The 27,812-nt window shown below is 44.3% G+C and overlaps 1 protein-coding gene across 2 annotated transcripts in view; it reads right to left on the bottom strand.

Moving 5' to 3' along the window:
• Map3k9 (mitogen-activated protein kinase kinase kinase 9) overlaps positions 1-27,812 on the bottom strand; it is a 69,439-nt gene that overhangs the window by 9,383 nt on the left and 32,244 nt on the right. For both annotated transcript variants that reach the window (XM_026402032.2, XM_077799960.1), the window contains exons 3-7: positions 14,021-14,201; positions 5,941-6,089; positions 4,750-4,925; positions 2,220-2,460; positions 466-588 (exon numbers count right to left, since the gene is read on the bottom strand). In XM_026402032.2, coding sequence (XP_026257817.2) covers positions 466-588; positions 2,220-2,460; positions 4,750-4,925; positions 5,941-6,089; positions 14,021-14,201 — 870 coding nt within the window. The remainder of the gene's footprint in view (positions 1-465; positions 589-2,219; positions 2,461-4,749; positions 4,926-5,940; positions 6,090-14,020; positions 14,202-27,812) is intronic.

Here is a 27,812-nt window from a genome sequence, read left to right as displayed (position 1 = left end):
TTGGCCCACTATACAGTATTTGCAAGTTTTCTTAGGAGCTAAGAAAATGACTTTGGAAAAGCCATTCCTTAGGAAACATGGACAAAAGAAAAACAATAATGTCCCAAATAGGGCAGAGAGTACATTATTAGGTCCCCAGGCCAGGATACCAACAACCTATATCTACATTATACACCAGTTTCCAGATTGCTTTGTAACTCACTGAAGATCCTTCAGCACCCAGAAATCCCTCTGCTGATATTTAACCAGGAGCAAAAGGTAAAGAAAGCAGCAGCAAAGTTAATGGAGAGGGACAGGGTAGGTCTGAGGGTCTGTGTGCATATGTACATGTATATACGTCTGTTGAGGGGGTAGGGGGCAGAAGTTATGCATGGAGCAAGCCTGGACCAGCTGGCGGTTGGACAGAGCAGGGGACAGGTTCCCTGGTGTGTTTGGGGCCCCAACTAATTTGAGAAACAGTCTCACACTGGATGGCTCGAAGGCGAGGAATGATGGTGGGGCTTGCAGGAGGGCTGGAGCGGCTGCTGATAAGACTCTTCCTTTTATCCATGGTTGGGGAGGCCTGCACCGTGAATTTGTGCTGGAAATCTGCTTGAGGAAAGACAAACACAGGAGTGTGCATTAGCCTTATCCCATCATCAAACTCATTTAAGAGAGGTGATGTCTTCTGGCAGGCCTGAGAGACAGGCCTCAGTTCCCTGAAAAGATCTGTTTACCTGGGAAATGTTCTCTTTCAGAACCATCTCTTTTTTCCTAAGGGACATGGCAACATGAATGTATGAACTGATGGAAAATTCATTATCTGAGTGAACATCATTAGACCAGTCTTTATAAAGCTCTCTCTTCAGTGTATACAGATGGAGCGATTACACATTGAGAACAGCTTTGAGCTCATGAGAGTTTGTTGATTATTCTAGGGATTGGAACTCAAAATTCTCTGTTTCAGATGATCTTCTCAGGGATCAATGCAGGGAGACTAATGCTTCTCATTAAGTGTGGGCAGAGCAGGGAATCCAGGGACCAAGGGAGGTGGTCAAGTTGCCTTGATTCCAACATCATCCAAAGGCAGTTATGGTACATCACACAGAATGTAAAGCCCACTTCTCTGAATTTCAGCCCCTCACCATCAGAGAGGCATGATACTCAGCTCCTTGTCTGTACGCTGATCTCCCCAATAAACTGTGGTCCCTTTGCAGGTGGGATTATGGCTTCTACACCTGCATCCCCAGCCCACTGCAATATGCTGGCACAGGCTAAATGCTCAAAAGGTGCTTAAAGACTCTATGCTATGTGAAGAGGAAAAAAAATGTACAAAAGAAAATAGCAAACATGTTCTGTGGGCACACCCTCTCAATTTCGGTGAATGAATTCCCTTGTCTATGCCTAAGCCACCGTCCTAGGCTTACCATCCTCCACAGGTGCTCTCATCAGACCATTTTTCCTTGGCTCCTACACTTCTAATAAGCTTGCTTCCTGGGGTTTTATAGATTCAGAGCACTTTTATCTACATAAAAACACATTTAAGGGCTGGGGTTATAGTTCAGTGGTATAGAGCGCTTGCCTCACACGTGTGTGAGACCCTGGGTTTGATCCTCAGTACCATATAAAAATGAATAAATAAATAAATAAAGATATTGTGTCCATTAAAAACAAAACACACTTAAGCACTCACCTCCCTTGACGGATATATTATACATCACAAAGATTCTATTTCATATTTCCTTGCATTTCTCCCAAGGCTACACAGTAACACAAATGATGGACCTTTATTCATCCAGGGCATTTCTGAAAGGTTATGTGTAAACCTTATGATGTAAATTCTTATGGACTAAACCTAATCTCAACTATCCTCAGAGAACTAATTAAGTAAAGAAACCTTGGGGTGATGGGTTGTACAGAGCCAAGACTCCTCTAGTTTCACATACACAGTCCTGGAATTTTCTCCCTGTTAGAAGCCTCCTTCTCCAGGTTTGTCTGAAGGGAGATGCACCTGGGTAGGCTGCCACACTTCCAGCAGCCGGACCTTGCGAGTCTGTCTTCACACTGTGTTCACTCACACCCCCGGCAGTTCCCCTGGAGTGGGGCAGATTTTCAGCAAGCCAGTCTTTCCACTGAACAGAATGGCCCATGACAACAGGTGACACTCGGGCATGGGTCCCACAAACTCCTGCCACACCGGCTCCTCACTTCCCTCCCACTTCAGGCCCCCAGCCACTGACCAGAGGGAAGACTGATGCGGTTGCCATCCTTGAGCTTCAGCCGGCTCTTCCTGAACTTGCCCTTGCGTTTCTTCACCCGGGGCTTTTCCTGGCACAGCTGGTGGATGATGATGTTGAGCTCCCTTTCCAGGATGTCGATCTCCCGCTCAGCCAGCTCCTGCTCCCGGCGCCGGAGCAGCTCCTCCTGGTTCTTCTGCTGGAGTGCAGCCCGCGTCAGCTCCTCCTCCCAGGTGCGGAGCTCCTGCAGGTCGGGAGGAACCATCAGAGGGAAGGGCAGGGTCCTCCATGCAGAGGGGCTCTGGAGTAAGGCCTGAGAGCTCAAAGGGCTCGTGCTCACGGCATCCTGGAGAGCTCTCCCATGATGCCTCATGGATAGAGGGGGCTGATCTGTGAGCTGGTAAGTGAACATCTGAGCACCCTCAGTCATGGAGAAAGGAAGGCTCAGAACAGCCATCCTGAGATACAACCAGAGATGCTAATACTGAAGGCCAAGCTCTAGAGACAGGGCAGGAGGAGCAATGAGGACATGACAAATAACATAAGTCACTAGCACTGACAACATAGTCAGGGAACAATTATTATCCTATTGCATAAGACAAATCATATAAATTATAACAGCTGGCACATAGTACATGCTCTTCAAAAGCTAGCTATTATGGGTTTGACTCTTCTTAGAATAACAGTGCCCCTGGACCTTGGGGCTACATCTCAAGACTCCAGTGCATGCCTAAAACCACAAATAGTATCAAACTCTTCATATACTATGTTTTTTCCTGTAACACATACCTGTGAAAAAGTTTAATTTATAAATTAGGCACAGTATAAGATTTATAACAATAACCAATAATAAGATAGAATTATAGCAATATAATAAAATCACCAGCATCACTACTCTCATGCTTTGGGGCCATTATTAAGTAAAATAAGTGTTACTTGAACATGAGCACTGATAGAGGACGAGTGGATCTGATAACTGAGACAGCCACTGAGTGACTAACAGGCAGGTAGTGTACACAGTCAGAGGGATGGCTGGCGTCCCTACTGGGACATCATGAGATTTTACCCCCCTACTTAGAATGGAAAGCAATTTAAAACTTATGGATTGTTCACTTCTGTAATGTTCCATTTAATATTTTTTGAACCATAGCTGACCATGGGTAACTGAAACCACAGAAAGCAAAACCGTGGAAAATGGAAGGGGGCAGTGGAATTATGGTAGCTACCTGCTGACAAAATATGGTCTTCATTTTTCTTACTGGCATATATAATTTATAATTACATATAATTTATAATCATATATACATATGTATATTTATATATGTTATAGTTTTATTGACCAAAAGAAAGGTAACCAAGAGTCACTGGTTAACCATCTAAAAAGAAGCTGATCATTCTGGGAGTTCTAGCTGGAACAATAATGATAGAAGTGTCTCGTGATCATCCCATTCAATGGCCAGTTCAGAGCCACCCAATATCTGTCCTAAGCTTACTCCACTCCCCTGCAGAACCCTCAATATTGAACTGTACAAGGTACAGATTGTTATGTACCATAGGAGTCTAATCTCTTCAAATCAGCTCCAGAAATTATTTATAAGTCATTTGTGTAAGGGAACAACCTTAATATTGCAAAGAACACAGATTTCAGAATCAGAAGGCCCAGGTTCAAGGTCCTGCTGCCCCACTTACTAGCTCTGATGACAAGGAGGCCACTGACCCTCAGCTCTGACACGGGAACAATAATACCTTCCCTATACGCTGGTGACAGGGCTCTGGATAAACAGGACAAAAAGGTCTCATCAGATCTCCCAAGCAAAATAACTGGGAACAATAAAGCATGTACAATTTTAGCTACATGCAATTTTAGCTTTCATATTTCTAGTAACTTCCCAACTTCCCACAATGCAGAGTGAGAAGGGGAAAAAGAAATTAACCAAGTCTCTGTGGACAACCCTCAGGGGCCCCGCTATACCCCTTAGATTTAGGCGTGCTCTTACAGTGTGAGCCACACAATTGCTTACGACTGGCTTTGCCTATATGGATGCTGTCTACTAGAGACACAGCAAAGAGGTAAAGAGGGGCCACTAAAACAAAAAGACAGATCTCTAGCAGGCCAGGAGTCTCTGAACTCCCCAGATGGCTTGCGCTTAGAACCCTTTCCATGAAAAATGTCCCACAATTTCAGACCCATGGCATTCCTGGCCCATATTCTGTTTCTGAGTCTGATACCAAGACACTGGGCAGGATGTTCTGATTGCTATTCTCATATTGAATTATCCCTATATGAAGTTAACGTCCTTCTGGAAGTCCATCGTAGAACCAAGAGACCTTCTCAGAAGCCTCTCGTAATTGTGGCTGGCAGATTGAGATACCACTGTCCAGTGGTGCTTTTCCTCTGGCTTGGACAATTAAATAGCTACCCAGCAGGAAGGTGGTCAGGGCAGGTCAGAAGCAGGGTGGTCGGACAGACTTAGTCCAGAGGCCCCGCTGGAGAAGGTCCACTGAGCCAGCGCCTGCCTTTTTTCTCTCTTACCTTTTCTTTGGCCCTGAGTTGGTCAAACATCTCCTGAATCTCATGTTTCCAGTCATCCTGCAGGCAGTGGAAGGAGTCCTTGGGCATTTCAAAGAAACCGGACTCCTCTATGGTGGTTAGCTGGTCCAGGATACTCGTGAAAGATGGTCGTGAATGGGGGTCGGGATTCCAGCAGTCTGAATGGAAAGCGTGAGGAAACAGAAAGCATGAATGGACTGAGGCAAACAGAAGACTTAGGGTATTACATGACTTCATTTACCAGAAAACTATCTCTTCTTTCTCCTTCCCCAAACTGAGACTGGAATTGAGGTAACCCCAAGCAGGACTCAAGAGTCAAGCAGGCTGCCCAGCCTCACAACCATAGAGAGCAAAACTGGAAATCAAACATAGCTGCTCTACACCCGTCCAGTTCTGATGTGAATGAAGCATAAGGAAAGCAAACCCGAAGAGTTTTCTGTGTACAGTACTGCTACCACGAACAACCATGTTACTATACGATTCAAGTCTTGACAAAGGGTAATTACAGCCTGAGCCTCGATTTCCCATAAATACATGAGTTGCCCTTCCTCAACTCAATGGAATGAAGAGAAGGAAAAGATAAAAATGGGAATCAGGAAAAGCCACGAATTAGCAGAATGGTCAATTACCCACTTAACCTTGATTAGCTTTGTATTTCTCACTTACAAAATTAGGGCATTTTCCCAGAGGACTTTAGAGTTCCTTTTTTCCCCAATGTTCATTTCTACAAGTAAGACACTCAGAGGTCCTGAAATAAAAGCTACTATACCTTCTTATTTTATATTTTTTAAACATTTATTTTTTAGTTGTAGGTACACACAATAGCTTTATTATTCTTATGTGGTGCTGAGGATTGAACTCAGTGCCTCACATGCTAGGCAAGGGCTCCACAACCCCAGCCCCTATCTTCTTATTTTATATTAATAAGATCGTGAAGTACTGGACAGCAGGCTTTAGTTACTAAGTTACCTTCTATTGATATTGTACATGGGCAGAAGGGCCCTGCCTCAGCAGGAAGTAGCTCTTTCAATGGCCCAAAGGACTCCTCATGGGATGACTAATAAATACTTTATCTCCTCTTTCTCTAACTGATCTTGTGAAACTGGACAATATCAATCAAGTGCTATCAAAAGGTAAACTGTCTCCAGTTTTGTTCAGGCCGGGGCTACTTACCTTCCATGAGTTTGGCAAAAGGTTCTGGGCAGGTAGAAGGTATAGGAAGGGCAAGTTTGTTCATGGCCACTCCATAAGCCACTGCTAAGCCATCAATGCCTCGGAAGGGCACCTCGCCAGTCAGCAGCTCCCAAAGCAGCACCCCATAGCTAGGGACAGGAAGAAGACAGAAGAGATATAATAATTAAAACTACAACCTCACGAAATAGTTCTCAAGCCTACATCAAGCACCCCATGTTCTCCCTAACCATAGGAACACTAACGGAACAGACCAACTAGTTAAATAGAAAAGGGAAACCACAAAGTCTACCAGCTAAAAACAAAACCTATAGAGTCAAGCACACTTCATTTCAATGTCTATTCCATCATTCCCAGGTATGCCACCGTGGGCAAATTACTACATCTCTCTGTAAGCCTCTAATTCCTCATCTATCGAGAGCAATAACATTTATCAGTCTCAGAAGGCTGTCACAAAATTAAATAACTTTAAATAAGTGCACAATGGCCACAGCTATTTTAATGTTCTCAATGAAATAAACTAAGAGGGCAGGCAAACTCCCAAACATAATTTTTTCTGTTTCAAGAAAATGTCAGTTTTTGTCACAGATACACATTTTTTTTTTAGCTTTAGAAAAGCAAACAGCTTACAATTCAACACAGATTTTGGTCCTGTAAAAGGCTTTTTTAAATACCCGTAAGGTGAAGTAGATTCCTGCCCCCAAATCAGTATGAGTATGTCCTTCACAGAGACCTCTGTTTCACAAGGCAGACCTGGGTCGGGGCAGAGTGGTGTGTCGACTGTGAGAACTGCAGTGTGCCCTCCCTACCTTTCAGATTCACGTAAGAATTTCTCAGGTCCTAATAGAGAATGAATCGTAGAAAGCTTAGTGGAAGAATTATTCTATGAATTCACAATCAAAATCAGGCAAAATCACATAGCATTCAATCCTTTGAAGAATTAATGACTGTAATCCCAGCAATTCGGGAAGCTGAGGCAGGAGGATCACAAGTTTGAGGTCAGCCTGTGAAACTAAGTGAGACCCTGTCTCAAAATAAGATATTAAAGTAGGGGGTGGGGGGCGGGCTGGGCTCAATGATATAGCACCCTTGAGTTCAATCCCTAGTACCATCAAAAAAAAAAAAAAAAAGAGAGAGAGAGAGAAAAAAAAAGTCAGAACAAGAAACTATAAGGCTATGAATGGTCAAAGTCCTTCACTCAACACCAACCTCAAATTTCTTGTAATGTACATCTTTAGTGTGCATCCAGCAACAAAGACCATATTAATTAAAAAAAACAATAAACTCAGTAGATATTCTGTATACGCAGAATGCTATAATACTTAAGGAACATCATCTTGAATCTCTACAACAAGCCTGTGCAGTAAGTACTGTCTTTATTGGGCAAATGAGGAGAGCGATTCCTAGACAAGTTCAGTGGCACACATGGAGGACATCACGGTGGCCCTGGGAACTCTCAATTCCCTCTCTCTAGAACACCCTTCTACCATCCTCTGCTTGGTAATGCTAATCATCTTTCAGGATCCAACTCAAATGCCCCACCCTTCACCCATTCATTTTAAACATCTAGTAAATGTTTTCTAGGCATAAAGCTCAATGCCAGGCACTGGGATACAAGACACAGATTTTATCAGAACAGAGACTAGTGAGAGGGATAAAGAGGATGACAGCTAGAATACAGAGTGATGAGTCACAACAGAGATGCTGCGACAGGAAGGAGGATCACTAAAACCCGGCCAGGATGGGAACAGGAGGCGGCCCTCCAGCTAAGCCCTGCTGTTAAGGGAAGGAGCAGCAGAGCAGGCACAGGGTAAGCATGTGGAGGCGAGCAATCCAGACCACAGGTTTTCCTCTTGAAGACTCCCAAGTGATCAAGCCTGGCTCCAAAAAAACAATGTGCGAGGGCACTGGAGTTAAAGGTCTCCTTGGACTGTGCGTTTATCCCAGTAAGGCCTCCAGAGATCATCATTTTCTTTATGTATCTTGACAAGGAAATAAACAATTGCAGGTCTAGACAAGAAGGTAGATTTCAGTTGGTGGCTGATGGACACTTTGGGAAGCCTTTCCTGACGTCCCCTTGTTTGGGCTTCCTTGCACTGTAGTTGTTTGTTTAAAGCCAAAGAGCTCCTAGAGGGCAGGGGTGGCAGTTTTTAATCTTTGGATTCTCAGACTAGCCTGGCTCTGCACACAGGTGCTCACAGACATGTGAATTGGTAGAAGGGCGTGGGAATGAATGCTGACTGCACTGGGTGTGCTAGAGTAAGCCTTGCACACCCTCAAGAATTGCACGAGTGTACTTCCTGCCAAACCTTAAAACCTTAACATTTAAGGTTTGGCAGGAAGTACAGTGGTCATACTCGGTAACTTCTACAGAGTGATCCTAAAGAAACTTCAGCATTGCTGTCCACCTTCCAAGGTGAGAGCCACTCCCACCTTTAGCTGCCTGCTCTTAGCACCAGTGCCCACTCCATCCTGGAGAACAAAAACTGAAGTCCCATAGAACCCCCGTTGTCACAGGGCCTGACCTTGGACCCTCATGGAGGAATGTTTATCTTGCTCATTGTGCAGCAGGGAAGTCCTAACATAGAACACTATGTTTTGGGACATAGTGCTGTCAGAACACTGGTAAACACCATTTTCTTGCTCCTTTGAAAAAAAGTTATTCTCCTGTTGGTGCAAGGTCAGCCTACGTGGCAGTTTCAAAACTCTGGTGTCTAGACTCCCATAAGATGATATGTTGTGTATCACCTCTGGTCTGTCGTGACTGTTATATGCAAATTGGCACACACCCACTATAAAAGCTATTTTTGCTATGCAATAAAGCTGATGCTGTTCTCTGAAACCATCTCCATTGGGGTTTCTCTGCACCCTCCAGTTCCCCAGGGCAGGCCCCTCAGCACCCAATCTTCCATCTAGTCTAAGACAACCAGTTTCCGAGCCCTAAATACCTGGAAAGACAGGGGAATGCTTCAAAGGCTCCAACTTTCCCTGTCTGTGCACAGGTATCTCCTTTGTGATAGTTTTCACACTGAGCCCTGAGTGTCCTGTGGAGATGCCTTGGGCCACCCAGAAGAGGGAGGATCCTGGGATCCTACCCTTCTCCGTTTTGACAAGGCAGCTCTGCTCTAACTGTGCTTATCTGTTCTGCTCAAAGGGCTCTACAGCTAAGAGAAGCATGTGGGCTGTTGCTTGAGTGTGAGCAACGCTAATACAGAAAGATAATACACATTTGACTCAAATGCCCACGCTACCACTTACCAGCCACATGCCCTTGAGGAAGCAAGGTCACCTCATCTGTACACCTCATCCGTCTTCCTTAAGACTGCAGTATGCACCTTACAGAGTAGTTACAAGCAAAAGTAATAGCAACAGGCACTCTCCACCCCAAAATCACCATCTATGGCTAGTAAATATGTGCGATTTCTTCTCGGAAAGGGCCTGAAATGAGGAAGAGTCTGGAACTGATAAGGTAGAGCCCCAGCGTCTGGTGAGAGCCTTGCTGAGGGACACCATGACTCAAAGAGGCAGCCTTTCTGGAGATGATGTAACCCATCAGTTTTCTTGTGCCAAGGTTCTCTTTGTTTTTACAATGAATAAATGAAGACTTGGTACTTCTTTGGCAGGAATAGAGTCCAAGAAAGAAAGTGCAGAAAGACAAGTTAGGTGGATGTGAACACCAGGGTAGGTGGGCAGGAGAGGTCAGTGCAATAGAGCTCAGGCTCACTTCACCTTGTTGCCCTCCCAGGGTTGGAAAACGATGAAGAGGTCCTTTATAAGCTGACCCTTTGGAAAGGTCAGCTCAGATAAATCTCAGTCCCTCCCCTCAAGGTAGAGCCACCAGCCCCCTCACTTGCTGAACCCAAGTCTCTGTGAATTCACTCTTGGATTAATAATTAACCACCTCCAGAAGTTCAGTAATCGCTTCGACCGTTTCAGACGGTCAGGGAAGGGGTGTTCAATTTTTCTGAAAGTGAGGAAAATGATGAGAGTGGATACAACCCTTCCCAACCAGAGGGACAGCACTTCCTCTTATTAACCCGGGTTATCTCTATGGCTACCAGCTTGGGCCATGCTGTGAAAGTAGATCATTCGTTTCCCTTGAATGAGGAGGGCTGGGGAATTTCTTGCACGTGGTAATTGTCTGATCTCACAGTCCAGGAACCACACTGACTATCTAATAATCTTTGGCAACGATTTCTGAGATAATTCATCTGAAAGCATTTCAAATCTGTAATGTAACATAATTTTTCTTCTGGTTTTTAACTCATTCAAACCAATAAATTATTAACACACATATGTATGCAATGTATACTGTTATGGTTTGGATGTGAGGTATCTCGAAAAGCTCACATGAGACAGTGCAATAAGGTTCAAAGGAGAAATGATTGGGTTGTAAGAGTCTTAACCCAATCAGTGATTTAATCCCCTGATAGGGGTTAATTGAGTGTTAACTGAAGTGGTAGGGTGTGGCTGGAGGAGGTGGGAATTGGGGCATGGCTTTGGGAATATATTTGTATCTGGCGAGTCAACTCTCTGCTTTCTGATAACCTGTGAGCTGCTTCCCTCTGCCACACCTTTCCACCATGATATTCTGCCTCACCTCAAGTCCTGAGGAATGGAGCCTGCTCTCTATGAATTGAGATCTCTGAAATCATGAGCCTCTAAATAAACCTTTCCTCCTCTATAGTTGTTCTGGTTGGGTCTTTTAGTCGTAGCAGCAAAAAAGCTAAAATATATGTTACTATGTCTAGTGACATCATAACATTCATTTATGTGGTAATATGTCCTTGCTATATTGCATTTTAAAAGCAGCTTATAAAACAGAATGATCCCATTTTAAGGGATGGGTGGCTCAGCACACAAATAGACGTGAACAATGGGAAGTTATACTTCACGTATATATGATATGTCGAAATGCATTACTGTCATGTATAACTAAAAAGAATAAAAATTTTTAAAAAATAGTGAGCATATCAAAATACCAATATAGGCTATCTCTCTAAATGGTTTTAGGGTGTTTTCTATTATTTTTTGTTTTTCTATATTTTCTAATTTGTTTCTGCAGGGAGCATGTTTTATTGTTGTAATTTTAAAATTATTATTGTAATTTTAAGACTCAAAATGATTCAGAAAATGCTTCCACTTTGTCCCGCATATGACAGGTAAGACATCCTCGGAGGAAGAGGCCCTTGGCTCTAATCACTGCTTTCCCTACACAGCACAACATACAGGAAGAGGATGCCCAAAGCACAGGAACAAGGACATATAGCTGGTGACACAGTAACACTGTATAAGTACTGCCATATGTTTGTTTGGTTTTGTGTGTGTGTGTACCAAGGATTGAACCCAGGGTACTTAACAACTAAGCCACATCTCTAGCCCTATTTTTTTTTTTTTTTTTTTTGAGACAGAGTCTCAGTAAGTTGCTTAGAGCCTCACTTAGTTGCTGAAGCTGGCTTTGAACTTGCGATCCTGAGCCACTGGGATCACAGGTATGGGCCACTACACCCAGCAAGCACTGCCATATGTATATCAATGGGAGCACATTTTCCTCTGATAAAGGTGAAAATCTTTTGAAGCCACTAGATGAGTAGGCTTAAGGAGAGAGGGATTAAGGTTCATGTAATAGGTTCAATAAAATGTGTCTTAAAGGAAATCCTACAGCACCAAAGCAGAACAAGCTGGGAGGAAGAAGGGTGAATTGTTTTTACACCACATTCACCAACCAAATTGGATCAGGAGGCTTAAGTCCTTGGGGTAATTCTAAATCAGAGATCCACTATAGACCAAAACAAAACAAGAGACAGTAACAAGAGTTGAGAGGATGTGGAGAGACCGGAACCCTTAAACACTGTCGTGGGAAGGAGAAATGGTGCTGCTGTGAGGAAAACAATTTTTCTGGGCTCAAAAAAATGTTAAATCCTATGACTTGGCAACTGCATTCCTCGGCACGTGCCCAGGAGAACTGAATTTAGGAACACAAACCTGAATATGCTCCCCAAAAAACTCTTACACAAATGTCCACAACCTATTCATAATAGCCCCAAAGTGAACACAACACAAATGTCCATTACCTGACAAACAAGTAAGCACATGTGGCCTATTTACATGTCCATATACTATAAAAACCGTAAAAAGAATGCATTTCTGATGTAAGCTCTGAGATGGATGAACCTTGAAGACATTAGGCTAAATGTAAGAAGTAACTCACAAGAGCACACATATCCTATGATTCCATGAATGTGAAACAGCCGGAATAGGAAAAGCCATAGACAAAAGACAAGTTAGTGGTTGCTGAAAAGCAAGGGGGAGGACAGATTGGGCAATGGCTGATAATAGATATGGGGTTTCTTTTCTTGAGTGATAAAACATGTTCTGAAAATAGGCAGTGGTTGTAGTGAGATGAATGGTACCCTAAAAAGATCTTGATGTTCTAATATCTAGAATCCTCATTGGAATTAGGACTATCTCTAGAGGGTGTGATCCTGAGACACCCACTTTAGACCTGTCTGGCCTCCAGAACTATAAAAGAATATATTTCTGTTGCTTTAAGTCACTTGGTTTGTACTAATCTGTTTCTATAGCCCTAGGAAACTAATGACAGTGGTGATCAAGACACAACTTTTTTTATATTAAAAATCAATGACGGGCTGGGGTTGTGGCTCAGTGGTAGAGCACTCGCCTAGCATGAGTGAGGCCCTGGGCTCGATCCTCAGCACCACATATAAATAAATAAATAAAATAAAGATATTGTGCCCAACTACAACTAAATAATAAATATTTTTTTAAAAAATCAATGACTAGGGGCTGGGGCTGTAGCTAAGTGGCAGAACGCTTGCCTAGCATGCATGAGGCACTGGGTTCGATTCTTAGCACCACATATAAGTGAACAAATAAATTAAAGGTATTCTGTACATCTACAACTACAAATAAAATTTTTAAAAAAAATCAATGACTTACATACTTTAAAGGGTGAGTTTTATTGTATGTGAATAATACTTCAATAAAGCTGTTATTTTAAAGAATATGTACACATACACACACAGAGATGCTTATAACACATCAGGAAGAACTAACTTCATAGACTGATAGGTGCTGACAAACCGTAGTCCTTGCTTTTGAATACCAAGGCAATACTACTATCCCCTGGCCATGAGATGTGTACTCTGTAGTTGCTCCTCCTTCCTTAATCAGGGCAAGACCTTTTAGATGCACGTCCTTATGCCTCTTGGGCTGACGCTTACTTGGGAGATAGTTGGTCATGTCTAGTCTGTAACTCTGCAGTTCATGGGGTACACTGAGGGGCCATCTTTTCCCATTTCTAGATCAATGTCCAGTAGACACAGCCTTGAGTAAAAGATTAACTGGATAATTCCAAGCTACCAAGAAAAAAAAAAAAAAAGAGAGAGCACAAAGAATACTCATTGGCTAGGGAAATTACAGAGAGGACACTGGGTTAAACCCTCCCCAAGTCCCACGGTAATGGCCACTGAAGTTAAGCAATCTAGGCTTACCCTGGGGAAGATCTCTAAGAGTGAACAGTGCCCTTACCATCCTCCAGGTCAGAGAAGAGAGAACACGGTGCCCCCTGCAACCTACTGGCCTTTCCAGGAAGCAATTTCCAACATAAAAGGGTCCAGAAGGAGGTGATCTATCTATTTGTTCATTCATTTATTTGGGGGGCATTGGGGATTTAACCCAGGGGCACTTTACTGAGTCCCTAGTTCTTTTTTTTTTTTTAATTTTGAGACAGGGTCTCACTAAGTTACTTAGGGTCTCGCTGAGTTGCTGAAGCTGACCTTGAACTTGGTGATCCTCCTGCCTTAGCTTCCCAAGTCACTGGGATTACAGCCATGCGGCACTGCACCCGGTATTTTTGCTAGATGAAAACATCTACCAAAACAGTCTCTTGGCACCATGGAAATTAACACAGATTGCCCTTAGGGTGTCACTCAGACCTACTTGGGATGCCTACTTGGGGTAACCTAAGATCTCCAAGTCCTGAAATGTGTGTAGCCAAAATAGTCCTGGGGAACACTACCTCTGCACCTCAGGTCCTTACCTCCACACGTCACTGCCTTTGGAAAACGTAGAGGCACGAATGACTTCAGGAGCCATCCAGGCATAAGTCCCTGCTGCACTCATCTTAGTGGTTCGGTGCCATTCCCGAGCCAGGCCAAAATCAGTGATCTTCAGTATCTTGTTGCTCAGGTCTCCATTCTCCACCTTCTGCAGGATCAGTACTAGACAAGGAAAGGAAGACAGAAGAAATCAGAGTCTACATTAATCACAGGGAAACCACTAAACACAAAGCCCTCCTGCTGTCCTCTTGGCTTCTTCTGTAGGTTCCTCATGGTGCTACCAGAGCCTGATAGCAGGAGCCACCATCTCTTAAACACCTACACTGCATTCACCTTTGAGCCCCCTGTTTTATTGGTACAAACATAAATGCAGTAGAGGATTAGAGGTGATGTCCCACAACTACCTTAAAAGGTAGCTTCTTCAGGTTGAGCATCCCTAATCCAAGTATGATTGATTTAGGAGTGTTCAACCAGTGAAATCTGAACAAATATTCCCAAACCTGAGAAAAATCCCAAATCTGAAACACTTCTGGACCCAAGTACTTTTTTAAAATAATTTTTTAATAACGTTATTTTTATGTGGTGCTGAGGATCAAACCCATATGCCACAAATGTGCTAGACGAGCACTCTACCATCGAGCCAGAACCCCAACCCCTAAGTACCTTTAATACTCAACCAGCGTTGCCATCTTCATTTCACAGATGAGGAAACTGTGCTATAGCATTATTAAACAAATCACCAAGGTTACCCAATTAATAATCCAGGACTGAGTCCCAGGCAGCCAGACTCCAGAGACTGCTCTCTTCACCTATAGCCTGATCCCATCTTGTGAAGGAAGATCTATGAATCACAGGTGACCCTCCAAGGAGTAGCTACTTGTTTGCCAGGGTACCCCTAGGTTATAACCACTCACAGATCACAGGGGTTGGAGGCAAATATTGGATTTTCAAGGTTTCAGACAGCATCTGGACAGCATCCGTGATCACATTACTTTACTCTTAAGAAAGCACATCTATTGGGCTCTGGAGATTTTGGCATAATCCAGTAACTTCCCCCAAACACCAATACAGAATGAGTGATGAGTTGGCAAGGTTACAGGCACAAACAAGTTCACACCCCAGATGCTTTTGGGACCATAGCCCAGGAAGGAGGAACCAGGGCACCAAAGCAGTTATACTCTGGTTCCTAACAGGTGCCAAACTCAAACACGGAAGCTCCATCTTGGTTCCCCTAGGGCAGCAGCTGAGGCAGCCTCCCCCTCCTGTTGCTAATCCCAGTGATAAATGTGTCCTTGTGGGAGCCAAACTTGCTAAAAAGACCCCAAACACTACTCGACTGGAGTACTGTAAGGTAAGCCAAGGAATTGTGCTGACTGGGCAGCCAGCAAGCGAGCTCTTTGGCCATGTGGAAGCCAAGCCTCCATCCTCACAAGTGGTAAAGTTCCAAAGGCTCCATGCAAGCACTGCTGCTCATGGGTCAGACACTAGGGCACCTGGAATTCAGGGCTCAACAGGCTGCTGTTTAGAGAAAAGAGGAAGGTTCCCCCCTCGTCCATGCCACCCTTGTGTGGCAAAGGAATGCAGACAGAATAGCAATAAGAAGTGCTGACTTAGCTCCATCCAGCCAGATCTATCTAGAGGAACAGCAAAGAGAGTACACAATAGTTCTCAGCCCTATGTGTGCCAGGGTACTCCAAAGGGCTTCCCACTAGCTCTAACTCCCTTGGCTGGTTCTCCAGTTATCCCACAGAGCCTCAAGAAGGCTGAACCTTTACCTCCTAAGAGGTATTTGCATCAGCAGACTCTGTGAGAGTTCAAACCCTTCCATATCTATATGGAAGGAATCTATGTGGATTCCTTTGGGTAGATAGTTCAGGGCATGGGTTTGAGGCAGGGGCCTCAAGTCACAGCCTGTCCCCCAGATCAAGGTCCATTTAATTGTTATATATTGAAAGAATGTGGGTCAAAGATCTGTGTCCTACGTGCTTCTCAGAAAAGCAGCAGCTCAGAGGGATTACCAGCAGCTTTAGAGCTGGAGGCACAAAAGAAAACAGCCACTCCCCAGACCTAATGGACAAAGGCTCTTTCCTCCACACCCTCCCCCTCCTCCCTGGACGCACCCCTCCCCACCCCAGGCTTCCAGCATCTTGAGTGGGTACAGGCCTCCAAATGCTTGGGCAGGTTTTCAAAAAGAAAAGGAAAGGAAAAAAAAAAATCTTTCTCCATCTCGTCTATTAACAAAAGATCTTTCCAGACTCTTCTGTGGCAGAGACAATGGACAAGGAGACATTCAAACTGCAGGCAAGTGACACTAAAGAAACCCTCCATTCCCTCTCCAGAGGCAGCCACCAGCTGCTGACTGTCTCTGAGCCACCCATAAACAGAAGATTCAGAAGGAATCCTTCCCTTCCCCTTTCATACTCAGTGGGGTTGGTGGCTGGCACCCCCCACCCCACCCCCCAACGTGACTGGGACAGGGCACAGCGGGAGGAGGATGAAATTTCATATTAGTGTAAGAGTTGGCTTAATAAGTGTGGCAGAACGATGGGCCAAGAACAAGCCAGAGACAGTCTGTCTGAATGAGAATGCCTTTATATAGGATGGCTACGCTAGGTTCCACTAATTGCCACAGTCCCCTGCTGCCTGACACCCAGCTGACGTTAAACACTTGCTCAACTGCTCAGGGCCCCTAAAGGTATCTGCTTTAGGAATGCATGGTTTAGGAGTCCTAACCTTATCAAAATAGAGAGGGTGTAATCAAAAACCATCAAGAAATCTTGGCAGAGGGTCACAGACAATAGTGTCCTGAAATATGGTAACTACAAAGCATCAGTTATTAATAATTAAAGCACATAAATTTGTGAAAGCATTCCTCTTTTTGTTTTTGTTGACTTTTTTATTGAGATGAAATCTGAACAATATAAAATTAACCATTTTAAAGTGAATAATTCAGTGGCATTTAGTATTTTTACAATGTTGTAGATCCATCACTCTTATCTACCTTCAAAAAACATCTTTATGCAGCTGAGGCTGAGGCTCACGGGTAGAACACTCACCTAGCACGTTTGAGGCGCTAGGTTCAATCCTCAGCACCATATAAAAATAAATAAAATAAGGGTATATTAAAAAAAAGTTATCTGCCCGAAAAGGAAGTCTCACACCCATTCCCTGTTCTTCCCTCCCCTCAGTCCCAGCTACCACCAATGTGCTATCTCTACAATTTACCTTTCTGAATATTTCATATAAGCAAAACACAATATGCTATATCTGGCTTATTTCACTTAGTGTTTTCAAGGTTTATCCATATTATAGCTTATATCAGTACAGCTTTCATCTGTTTTTCAGTCCTAGAGATTGAACACAAGGGTACTCTACATACCCAGTCCTCTATTTTATTTTGAGACAGAGTCTTTCTAGATGGCACTAAACTTACAATTCTCCTGCCTTAGCTTCCTGAGTAGCTGGGATTACAGGTGTGCCCCACTGGATCTGACATTTGACATTCCTTTTTATGGTTGAATAATGTTCCATTTTGTGTGTGTATGTGACAATTTGTTTATCCATTCATCCATTGACATTTGAGTCATCTCAGCTTTCTGGCTACTGAGAACAGTGTTGAATATGTATAGATATGTTTATGCAACTATTTCAATTTTCATACCTAGAAATAGAATTGCTGAGTCACATGGCAATTCTATAGCTAACTTCTTGAGGAACTACCAAACTGTTTTCCATAGCAGCTGAACCATTTTTGCATTTTCACCAGCAGAATATGAGGGTTCCAATTTCTCCACACCCTCACCATGCTCAGAACACATATTTCTGTCATCATCATCACCATCCTTGTGCATATGAAGTAAAGTCTCTTTGTGATCTGGATTTGCATTTTCCTAATGGACTAACGATGCTGAACCTTTTTTCATGTGCTTGTTGGGCATTTGCATATCTTCTCTGGAGAAATGTCTATTCGATCCTTTACCCAATTTTTTAAGCAGGTGATTTTTTTTTTTGTAAGAACTCTCTATATATTGTAAACTGTTATCTGATAAATGATTTGTATTTTCCCCATTCTATAAGTTGTCTTCACTTACTTTAGTTTTCTTTGATGTACAAAAGTTTTTAATTTAGATGAAGTCCACTTTATCTACATTTTCCTTTGTTGCTCATGCTTTCGGTGTAATATCTAAGAATCCAATGCCAAACCCAAGGTCATTAAGATTTACCTCTATGTTTTCTTCTAAGACTTTTAGCTTTTACACTTAGATCACTGACCCATTATTTGTTAACTTCTATGTAGCATATGAGATAAGGGTCCAACTTCATGTGACTATCTAGCTGTCCTAGCACCATTTGAAGAGGAAAGCTTTAAAACATAAAGAGTACAGTTTTCTTCCAACATGCTATCCTGGGCAGGTGGGAAAGGTTATAGTCACAATAGTTTATACATCAGTAGCACTGTAGTGAGCCCATTATGAGTTTCTACCACTGATGAGCAGCTGTGATAATAACAAATAATTGTGCTTTCATGTCTTAGAAACCATATCCAGGAGAGTATATTGTGCAGCCCTCACCTCTCATGTGCAGGGAAGTAGAGAAAATACTGAGAACAATGAATGATCCCAGGCCTAAGTCAATAGGAGCCTGGTCAGGGTCAGGCGAACTAAAAAAAGAAAAAAGAAAAAGATGCACTTGAACTAAAGACCTGGTGGTTAACCAGATACAGGAGCTTGATGGAGAAGAGAAGAGTCTCCAGCCTTTTGTGGTGGCAAGAAGAATGGTGGTAGTCCAACTGGGAAGTTGAGGGGAAAAAGCCCATTTGAGGAAGCCAAGTTCAATTTTGGACTATAGGTCTAGGCTGATAGTAGCCAGAGTCATAGGAAACAGGCAAAGAGAATAGATAACTGAAGTCCCAGGCTTGACACTCTGTCTATGTGATTCTGGACAAATCCACAAACTCTACTTCTAGAAAATGGAAATAAAAATTAAATGCATTACAGTAACACAGAAGCTAGCAGAGAGCCTGCCACATATACAGGCACCTAGAACATGCTAGCTAGTATTATTACAATGAAATATACTACACATGGGACTCTGAAATTAAGTATTTGATGGGGAAAGCCTGGCAGTCCCTGACACATAATAACCATACAATCAATTTTGCTGTATAAATAAATGGAATGTTTTATTAATGCTAGCTTGTTACGTACTCTATAGCTGCATGATGCTGTTTCCTTACAAAGTCCTTGTTCATCCTTAAGTCAACCTGTGAAACAGGTGTAATTACCTTCCCCACCTGACCCATGTCAAAAGACACAGAAAGGTCAATCCAGTTGTCTCCAGTCAGTGAGGGATGAGGATGGGAACTGGATTCAGATCCCTCTGGTCTCAGAGCCACATTCTTCACCTCTATGCTGTGCAATCCAGGGGCCAGAAACATTCTGTGTCCTTTAACACCTTCCTAGGTTTCTGCCCAACATTAATGCGGTCCTGAGAAGTCTTCTCTGCTCTCCCTTTTCTCCGATTCTTCCTTCAGCAGAAACCAACACCACACAGCTGAACACCATACACACTCCGCTAACCATTCTCAGCCGCTGCACCTAAGTGTGTCTCATTCTCAGCTCTAGAATGTGACGGGATCTGACTTGGAGGTAGTAAGCAGCTCAGTCCCTCTCGTCTGGAACCCAAGCCACAGCCCCGCCAAGAACCCTGCACAGGACCCAGGTTTCTGGAAGACGGCTCCCCTTACCAGCCACTGACTGGACTGAAGGAATACCTGCACATCTTCTGAGACTATGGACTTCCTCATCCTTTTGCTGCCAGGCATTAGGGGGAGCCATGGGTCTGGGGGACGAGAGAATGAGTAGTACCCCCAGCAGGGGTTCACCAGTGACGAACACATCCCACTGGCGCAAGGTGGGGTGGGGGGGTTCCACAAAGAAGGATGAGCTGGAGATTCTGCCCTCAAGGGCCTTCCACCTTCTCTGAGGAAAGTCGTGTGACAAAACTGAATATCGTGTCAAGACAAGAGCGCGCCAGTAGGAACCAATACTCAACTACTAGTACGACAGACCATCATGGTTTTCCCAAAGTTCAATAATCCAAGAACATTGTTCTTGTTTTCAGATCAGAACACCACTTAGTGCCTTTTACTTAATATTTTTCTTTAGAAACTGACTTTTAAAAAATTACTTAGAAAAGAAATTTGAGGTTACTATTGATAATGGGAAAGCCAAGTATTCTTCTAACATGATGTAAACTACACGAATAAATGTTGAGTTTCCGTAGACCCTACTACTTACTGGTCCAAGTTAGGAGCCTGCTTTCTCTGTTGGAAAGGGAAGACTCAAAGAGTCAAACTAGCACCAAAACAACACCGATCCTCCACAGACCCAGGCAGCGGAGTGACTTTCTATGGGAGCAACAAAAGTTAATGCCTGCTAGGAGGACAGAGGAAGAAATGCAGGGTGGAGGGTTAAAGTGTCCACAAGGGCTTTGTGAGCTTGATCTAATACCACTGGGCTAAAGGCCTGGCTCTCAAAACTTGGCATAGCTGAGGACGTGGTCCTATTAGGTCTTAATGGTAAACTTAGCTTTGGCAGATGATTTATCAATTTGAGATTTCTTATTTATTATTCATCTCCATTAGCACTGGGGGCCCTGATTTGCTAAATGCTCACCCTGGCACCAAGGCCCCCGTCCCCAGGCTTTCATTAGGTTGACATGATTTGTTTGGCCCCCTCTCTCCTAGACTAAGCAACTAATCTATTTTGAGAATTGTATTGTTTGGGTCTTTTCTTTTTTAATCTGTTAAATGTACTAAAATATTGTACATATCGAAGAGTGCATAAAATGTATATATGGTTTTTAAAAATAAGATTAAAAGCCCATGCAATGCCATCCAGCAGCCCCACAATGTTAATTTTTTTTCTTTCTTCGTTCATTCTTTTTTTGTGTGTGCTGGGGATGGAACCCAGGCCCTTGGTCATGCTAAGCACATGCTCTACCCACAGAGCTACACCCTGGCTCCACGATGCCAACCTCTGGGATTCATCCCTTTGTTTCTCTTTATGATTTTACCACCTAAGTATACATCCTTAAGTAAGATAAGGTTTACTGTTGACAAAAAGAGTGGCAAGCAAAAATGGAACTACGTGCACTTGTTTCCTAGAGCCACCATAACAAATTAACACCAACTGGGTGGCTTATGAATAAAGAAATTCACTCACTCACAGTTCTGGAGGCTGGAAGTCAGCAGGACCATACGCCCTCCAAAGGCTGTAGGGGAGAACTCCACCATGCCTCTTCCAGCATCTGTCTTTAGTGCTCCTTGGTTCAGGGCAGCATAACTCATCTCTGCCCCCAGACTCATATGGTCCTCTTCCCTCTGTGTCTGTCTGTGTGTCCTCATGAAAGACCCTAGCCCAGTTAGCCCAGTTACCTAAGGCCAAGATATGAAACCAAGATATCAGGCAGGCCATAAACAGGTTCAGGCGCCAGGCATGCTTTCCGGACAACCATTGAAGAACAGAGCACCCGCATCCTGAGGCATGAATGAATAAACCGGAACAGATAAGCAGGAACAGAAAGAATAGAATGCAGACCTGTGGTTTTTGGAATGCAGACCTGTACCCCGTAGGTGGCCTATATGCTAGATTTAAACAAACCAATAAGAAACCTGTTGCTTCCCGCGCGCGCGAAACCTGTCCCAAACCCTATAAAAATCTCTGTATCCCCAAGCCCGGTGTGCCAGTTCACCAAAGCTCCGGCTGAGGTTCTACTGGGCACCCGCAGGCGCCTGTGTCCCAATAAACCACCTCGTGCTTTTGCAGCCAGTGTTTCGTGTGATTCTCCTTGGACAGGGAAACAGGGGTCTTTCATTAACGGGGTGCTTTTCATTGGAGGTCCTGGAGCAGGCTTAGGTGGAGAGAAAGGGGCGACCCAAAGGGGGGGGTGTCAGAGGCCAAATTTTCCCAGGTAACGATATAGGGTCCGAGTGTCCCTGAGGACCTTGGATGAAAACCTAGGACTTCACCTGTAATATAAGATCAAGGTTAAATGTTCCTTCTTTAGGCCAGCCCACATTGAGTGTTGGCCATTCCGCAGTGCAGAGTGTTATACATTTCTTCTTTTTGACCTCTACCGAGAGGTTATCTGCCTGATTCCGGACGTTCTGCCAATGGTCGAGGGTGAGACTCAAAGGGGTCGTGATTGATTGCCCCATGTTGGTTTTAGATGAGGAGATAGAATACAGAGACGAAGGAAACAATAACACAATAATCACAATAACACTACAATCAGACCGAATAGAAAGAGCGCTGCCCAACTTCAAAACAAATGGCTTAGGTGGAGCAGAAGCCCCACTGCTGCCTACAAAACCAAATGGCTTAGGCGAAGGAGGAGCTTCGCTGTTGCCTACAAAGACCAAATGGCTTAGGTGAAGCAGGAGCTTCACCGCTGCCTACAAAGTGCTCCCCGGGACGTCTCCCGGGGTGGCAGGGGAGAAGTCCGAGTTCGTCAACTCCTTCTCAAGCTGCCCAAAATACAAAGCGACTACGCATAATCGTACAAATGCAGTGCATAGAAACAAAGTATCAGCCAAGAGTTACAAACATTACAGACATAGAAGTGACACCAGACAACACGACAAACACGACATGAGCTGGCCAGCTTACCTCCCAGTGATGCTGGTGGTCCTCGGGCAGGGATCCGGACGGGGTGGGGTAGGGGTATCTCTGTGGGACCTCCAATGAAAAGCACCCCGTTAATGAAAGACCCCCGTTTCCCTGTCCAAGGAGAATCACACGAAACACTGGCTGCAAAAGCACGAGGTGGTTTATTGGGACACAGGCGCCTGCGGGTGCCCAGTAGAACCTCAGCCGGAGCTTTGGTGAACTGGCACACCGGGCTTGGGGATACAGAGATTTTTATAGGGTTTGGGACAGGTTTCGCGCGCGCGGGAAGCAACAGGTTTCTTATTGGTTTGTTTAAATCTATTCTCTGTTTGTCTTCGTCTTCTCATAAGGATACCAGTCACTGGATTAGGGCCCACCCTGGCCCAATATGACCTCATCTTCACTACATCCACGATGACTATTTCCAAACTTCACTGGTTAGGACCTCAGCATACTTTCTGCAAGGTGGCAGGGAGATACAATTCCACCCACAGTTCTACGTATGAGTGAAAATACTGCCTTGGCTAGACGTGTTATGCCAGATTCATGGGACCATAATAGACTTGCAGGAGCCGAATCCGATGCAAGCACACAACAGTCTTTATTGCAAGCTCGAGCCTGGACTCACACAACCGTTCCCAATGCAGTGGTCCCAGGCAGTGAGTCCCGGTCCTTTGTTCAGTGAGATTTTATAGGTTTTTGGGGAATACTCTATGCGTCACAACATCACACAGCAAATCATTTCATACCGTGGGAAAATCAAACAACAACTCTTAACATTGATTATCACATTCACTGGCTGAACAATTTGGGTAGGGGTGATTGGTTAATATAAGAGGGAGATTCCTTTGAACTGATTGGTTTAGGCCACCAGGGGTGTACGTGCTAAACTACATGGTTTCCCAACATGTTATCAACCACCATAAACTACTTGGGGGTCATCTGGCATTCCAGGTATTTTCTCTGTCTTATGCTGATTGGAGGTTGCTAGGGGGGTTGCCATGGGTCCTCACCTAACTGAGTCAGGGACACCTGGCGCTGCAGATCTCTCCTGTTATTTACAGACAAACAACTCAGCAGGGGGGTATGTGCCTAGGAGTGCTCTGTGGGTTTTTCCAAGGACAAGGGTCACGCCCCCTTCCTTAGGACAGGCCTTGAGGTAGAAGCTGCTGTTATTTATTTATTTTAAAAAATGGAGTCACATTAGTTTCTCAGACGGAGTCTCACGGAAGGCAATAAGCAGGCTAACTAGGTGTCCAGTTATGGTTCCAGAGAATTTATAAGAGCCCTGGGAAAGTCCCTAGGCAAGATCATGAATGAGTTCTGGGAAACAAGGTAGCCACGGTGTGGGTGCATGGCCATAGGAAGAGATGCCGGACCTCCATCAGGAATGTGGCTGGGGCATATTCCTCTAGTATTTTGTTTCTAAATTCACTCTGGTCTACCTCTAGTTCTCAGGGTTGGGCAAAGAAAGCACTCTGTAAAGGTAAAATGAGTGTCCATCTAGTGAGTGCAGCAAGGAAGGCCTGTCCTCAGCCCAGGAGCCAGATAGCCAAGGGCAGACAGCAATCGGACCAGGAAGTCAGTCTCAGTAAGAGGATGGCACACCCACAGGGGGTGAGGTGGTGAGGGGGTGAGGACAGCCTGAGTCATGCTCTTGGGGTCTGAACTGCTCATCCTCCTGCCTGGGGCACAGCCATTCCCCAGCACCTCCCCTCCAGGTCCTCGGTTTCTTCTCTCAGCGTACATTCTCCATGTGTAGAAGTTATACGCGTGTGTGTGTGTGTGTGTGTGTGTGTGTATTTTGTGTCTTTGTGTGTGAGAAAGTGTCTATCTTCCATGTTTGGAATAAAGATGACTGGAGATTTTCATTTATAACTGCATTATTTTCTTGCTTCCAACACTGCTAAGATGCCCTGAGCCATTTTCCCTCCTGCTCCTCTGTGACATATCTTTTTCTCTGTGGAATTTTTCAGTTTCTTCTCTTGGTCCCCAGTGTTTTAAAATGTCAAAGGGATGTGCCTTGCTTTCTAGACTAGTTCTTCAATTACCTTTTTATTTTTATTTTTGGACACTGGGAATTGAACCCAGAGGTGCTTTAACACTGAGCGACACTCCCCACACCTTTCGGGGTGTTTTTTGCTTCTTTGTTTGTTGAGACAGGGTCTGGCTAAGTTGCAGAGGCCGGCCTTGAACTCTCGATCCTCTAACTGCTGGGATTACAGAGGAGCGTCTCCACATCGACAAATTATCTTTTCTCCTCTCTCTCTCTCTCTTTATCCTTTTCCTCTTTATTCTGAGAAATACCACTCTATATTAGTCAGCTTTTCATTGCTGTGACCAAAATACCCAACAAGAAGCAGGTACAGGAGGAAAAGTTTATTTTGGGCTTATGGTTCAGAGGTTTAGTCCATAATCAGCCAACTCCTTTATTCTGGGCATAAGGTGAGGCTGAAGGATGTGGCAGAGGCAAGCTGCTCAGCTCCTGGAAGTTAGAATGGGAGGGGCCAGGCACAAAATACAACTGCCAAGGGCATGCCCCCAGTGACCTACTTCCTCTAGCCACACCCAGCCTGCCTTGCAGTTATCACCTAGTAACCCATTCAAATTATTAACCCATCAAATGGATTAATCCAGAGATGAGGTCACAACCCTCATCATATAGTCATTTCACTTCCAAACATTCCTGCATTGCCTAACACATCAGGGGACATGAAAGATCCAAACTCTTAGGGTCCCCTAACCCTTCGACTGCATTTTTTAATTTCCCTATCTTGGTTTCATCATTCCCAAGAGAGCTCCTTTTTAATTCTCTACTTTTTTTTTTTTTTTTTAAGTGGGAAGTACCAATGAAGCTAAGTAACATCTGTTTTTGCAATACCGGTATAATGTCTTTTCCTTTGCCTACGTGTATTACTAATAGCTTTTTTAAATTTCCTTGTTCATTTTCTCCCAGTATAGTTTGTTTCAGCTGTTTTTTTGTTTTTGTTTTTGTTTTCAATTTGTGTTTTGGTCTCTAATATACTTTTGCTTAGAGGTATGGTCATCCTTGGTAGTCTGTTCATGATGGAGTATCATAACTGTTATTCTGTTTAAAAAAGAATCCTTAACATTTTAAAGGCACGGATTGAAATATTGACAAATATTATAAATATGGGTAGAAATCAGGCCATGGTGGGGTAGTCCCCGGCACACAGGCTTCAATGTATGGACAGTTATTTCTTCTATTTTTTAAATATAGTTGCCTTATTGTCTACTGAGCTTGGTGTCTGCAGTGAAGAAATCTGGTTTTACCTCTTCCAGAAGGAACTGGCAGTCAGGCAACTGCATGGAGCACAGGAGGAAGAGATCTGTGGGACCCAACTGTACTGCATATGATCTCTACCCAGTCTTTTTGATTTTAGTGCCCTCTTTCCCCCAATTCCAGCTGTTGCCTAGACTTCTTAGGTTTCTGTGGTATAAATTGATTGGTTTTTTGCTTCCTGGCCATCAGCTTAAAAGTCCCTTTCTTGAAGGCCCCCACATCTGTTAGCACCTTCCATCTGTTTTCCAGCTTCCAAACCTCAGTTGCTGTTGCCTCGTCTCAGGTGTATCTGAGAGTCTGCTGTCATTTCAGGAGACGGCAAAGGCAGATGCACCATCTGTGCATGTTCGACTTGCCACCCTGATGTGGAACCTGCCTCCATTTTTCAAGCTTTCTTGGAGGAGAGAGAGAGAAACTGGAACCATCTGCATCCAAAGAATCTGCAAAGGCTTCCAGCTTCTCAGGCGTGGTTCTTCCATCTTTCCTGAGAGAGTGTAACAGAGGAAGGTACAGCTTCTTCTCCTGTCTTAACAAGAACCACCTCTGAGTTGTAACAAGGCAGCAAGAGAACACCAACAGTTGTGGGCCGGGATGCCTGGGGTCCACTTCCCCATCTATGTGGTCTCCCTACTGAGGGGCTCACAGTTTGTGATTCCCTGAAAACACTGCCAGTCTTTCCCTGGGGCCAGCTCGGCTCCACCTCCCTTCTGAGCTGAGGAATAACTAAACCCAAGGGCAAAGAAGAGTTAGGCAAGGTGATTCTACCCCAGAAAAAAGCCCCATTCCCCAGTCACAGAAGCCTGCAGGCGCCTGAGTCAGCACTTGAGAGGTTTGCTTCCGGTGGTGGCAGCAGCAGGCTGTCTCCAGTGAAGGAAGGAAGATGATCTCCAACCCCATTCCCAGCCGCAGCCCCAGTGCCAACAGGGCAGCTGCTGCACAGAGCAGGCCCCTGGGAGCTGACTCAGCAAGAGCCACGTGAGACAGCTTGCTCATGGGCCACTACCAGGCACGAGAGCATGGCAGGCATCCCCCAGCCTCTCCTGGCCCTGGCCCTCTGCCCACACCATCCCTCGGGGCAAGGCCAAGAGAGGCCAGACTTGCTTACTAAGGCAAATGATTCACCACCTAGACTCCCAGACTCTGGGCCTCAGCAGAGGTGTGGTGTCGCCTGGAGACTGGGAGATGCCAACAGCAGCTGAGGCCCCAGCTGGGTTCCGCAGTGTCAGCAGAGCTGCACCGGGTTTCACTGGCACAACCAGCAAATCTGTGCTTCCCCACAAGCATTCAGGCAAAGGCAGGCAAAAGTCCCTCAGAAGAATTCTGGAAAGGTGAAGAAAACTGGGTCCTTGGGGGTTTAGGATCCATCTGCTCTTGGTATAGAAGATGAACCAAAGCAAATGGATGTGTGCAAAGCTAGCGCTCCTGGCAAAGGCAGAAAGCATTCAATTCGGTGACCTTTTCCTGTGCCCGAGCCAGAATAAAGTTAAACTGTCATGGACCATCTACATCTGTAACCTGAGGAGGCAATAATAGATGCTCAATAAACATTTGTCTTGAATATATGAATGCAAGCCATCACAAAGCATGTCTGATTAGATCAGTTCAGGCACAGGTCCTCAAATATATCAAAAGAGCTCTCTATAAGAAGCTAGATGAATGATTTCAAACCTTTTAAAATATATCCTTTCAGCTAAACAACAACAACAACAAAAAAGTAACTATGACACTAGTTGTTCTTTTACATTATATATTGGCTGAGAAAAGGAAAAAAAAAAATACCCACAACCATTGTTTATG

This window comes from Urocitellus parryii, chromosome 6, assembly GCF_045843805.1.
Source record: "Urocitellus parryii isolate mUroPar1 chromosome 6, mUroPar1.hap1, whole genome shotgun sequence".
Lineage (NCBI taxonomy): Eukaryota > Metazoa > Chordata > Mammalia > Rodentia > Sciuridae > Urocitellus > Urocitellus parryii.
The sequence above is the reverse complement of the archived record's forward strand: the minus strand, read 5'-3'. Positions and strand labels throughout refer to the sequence as shown.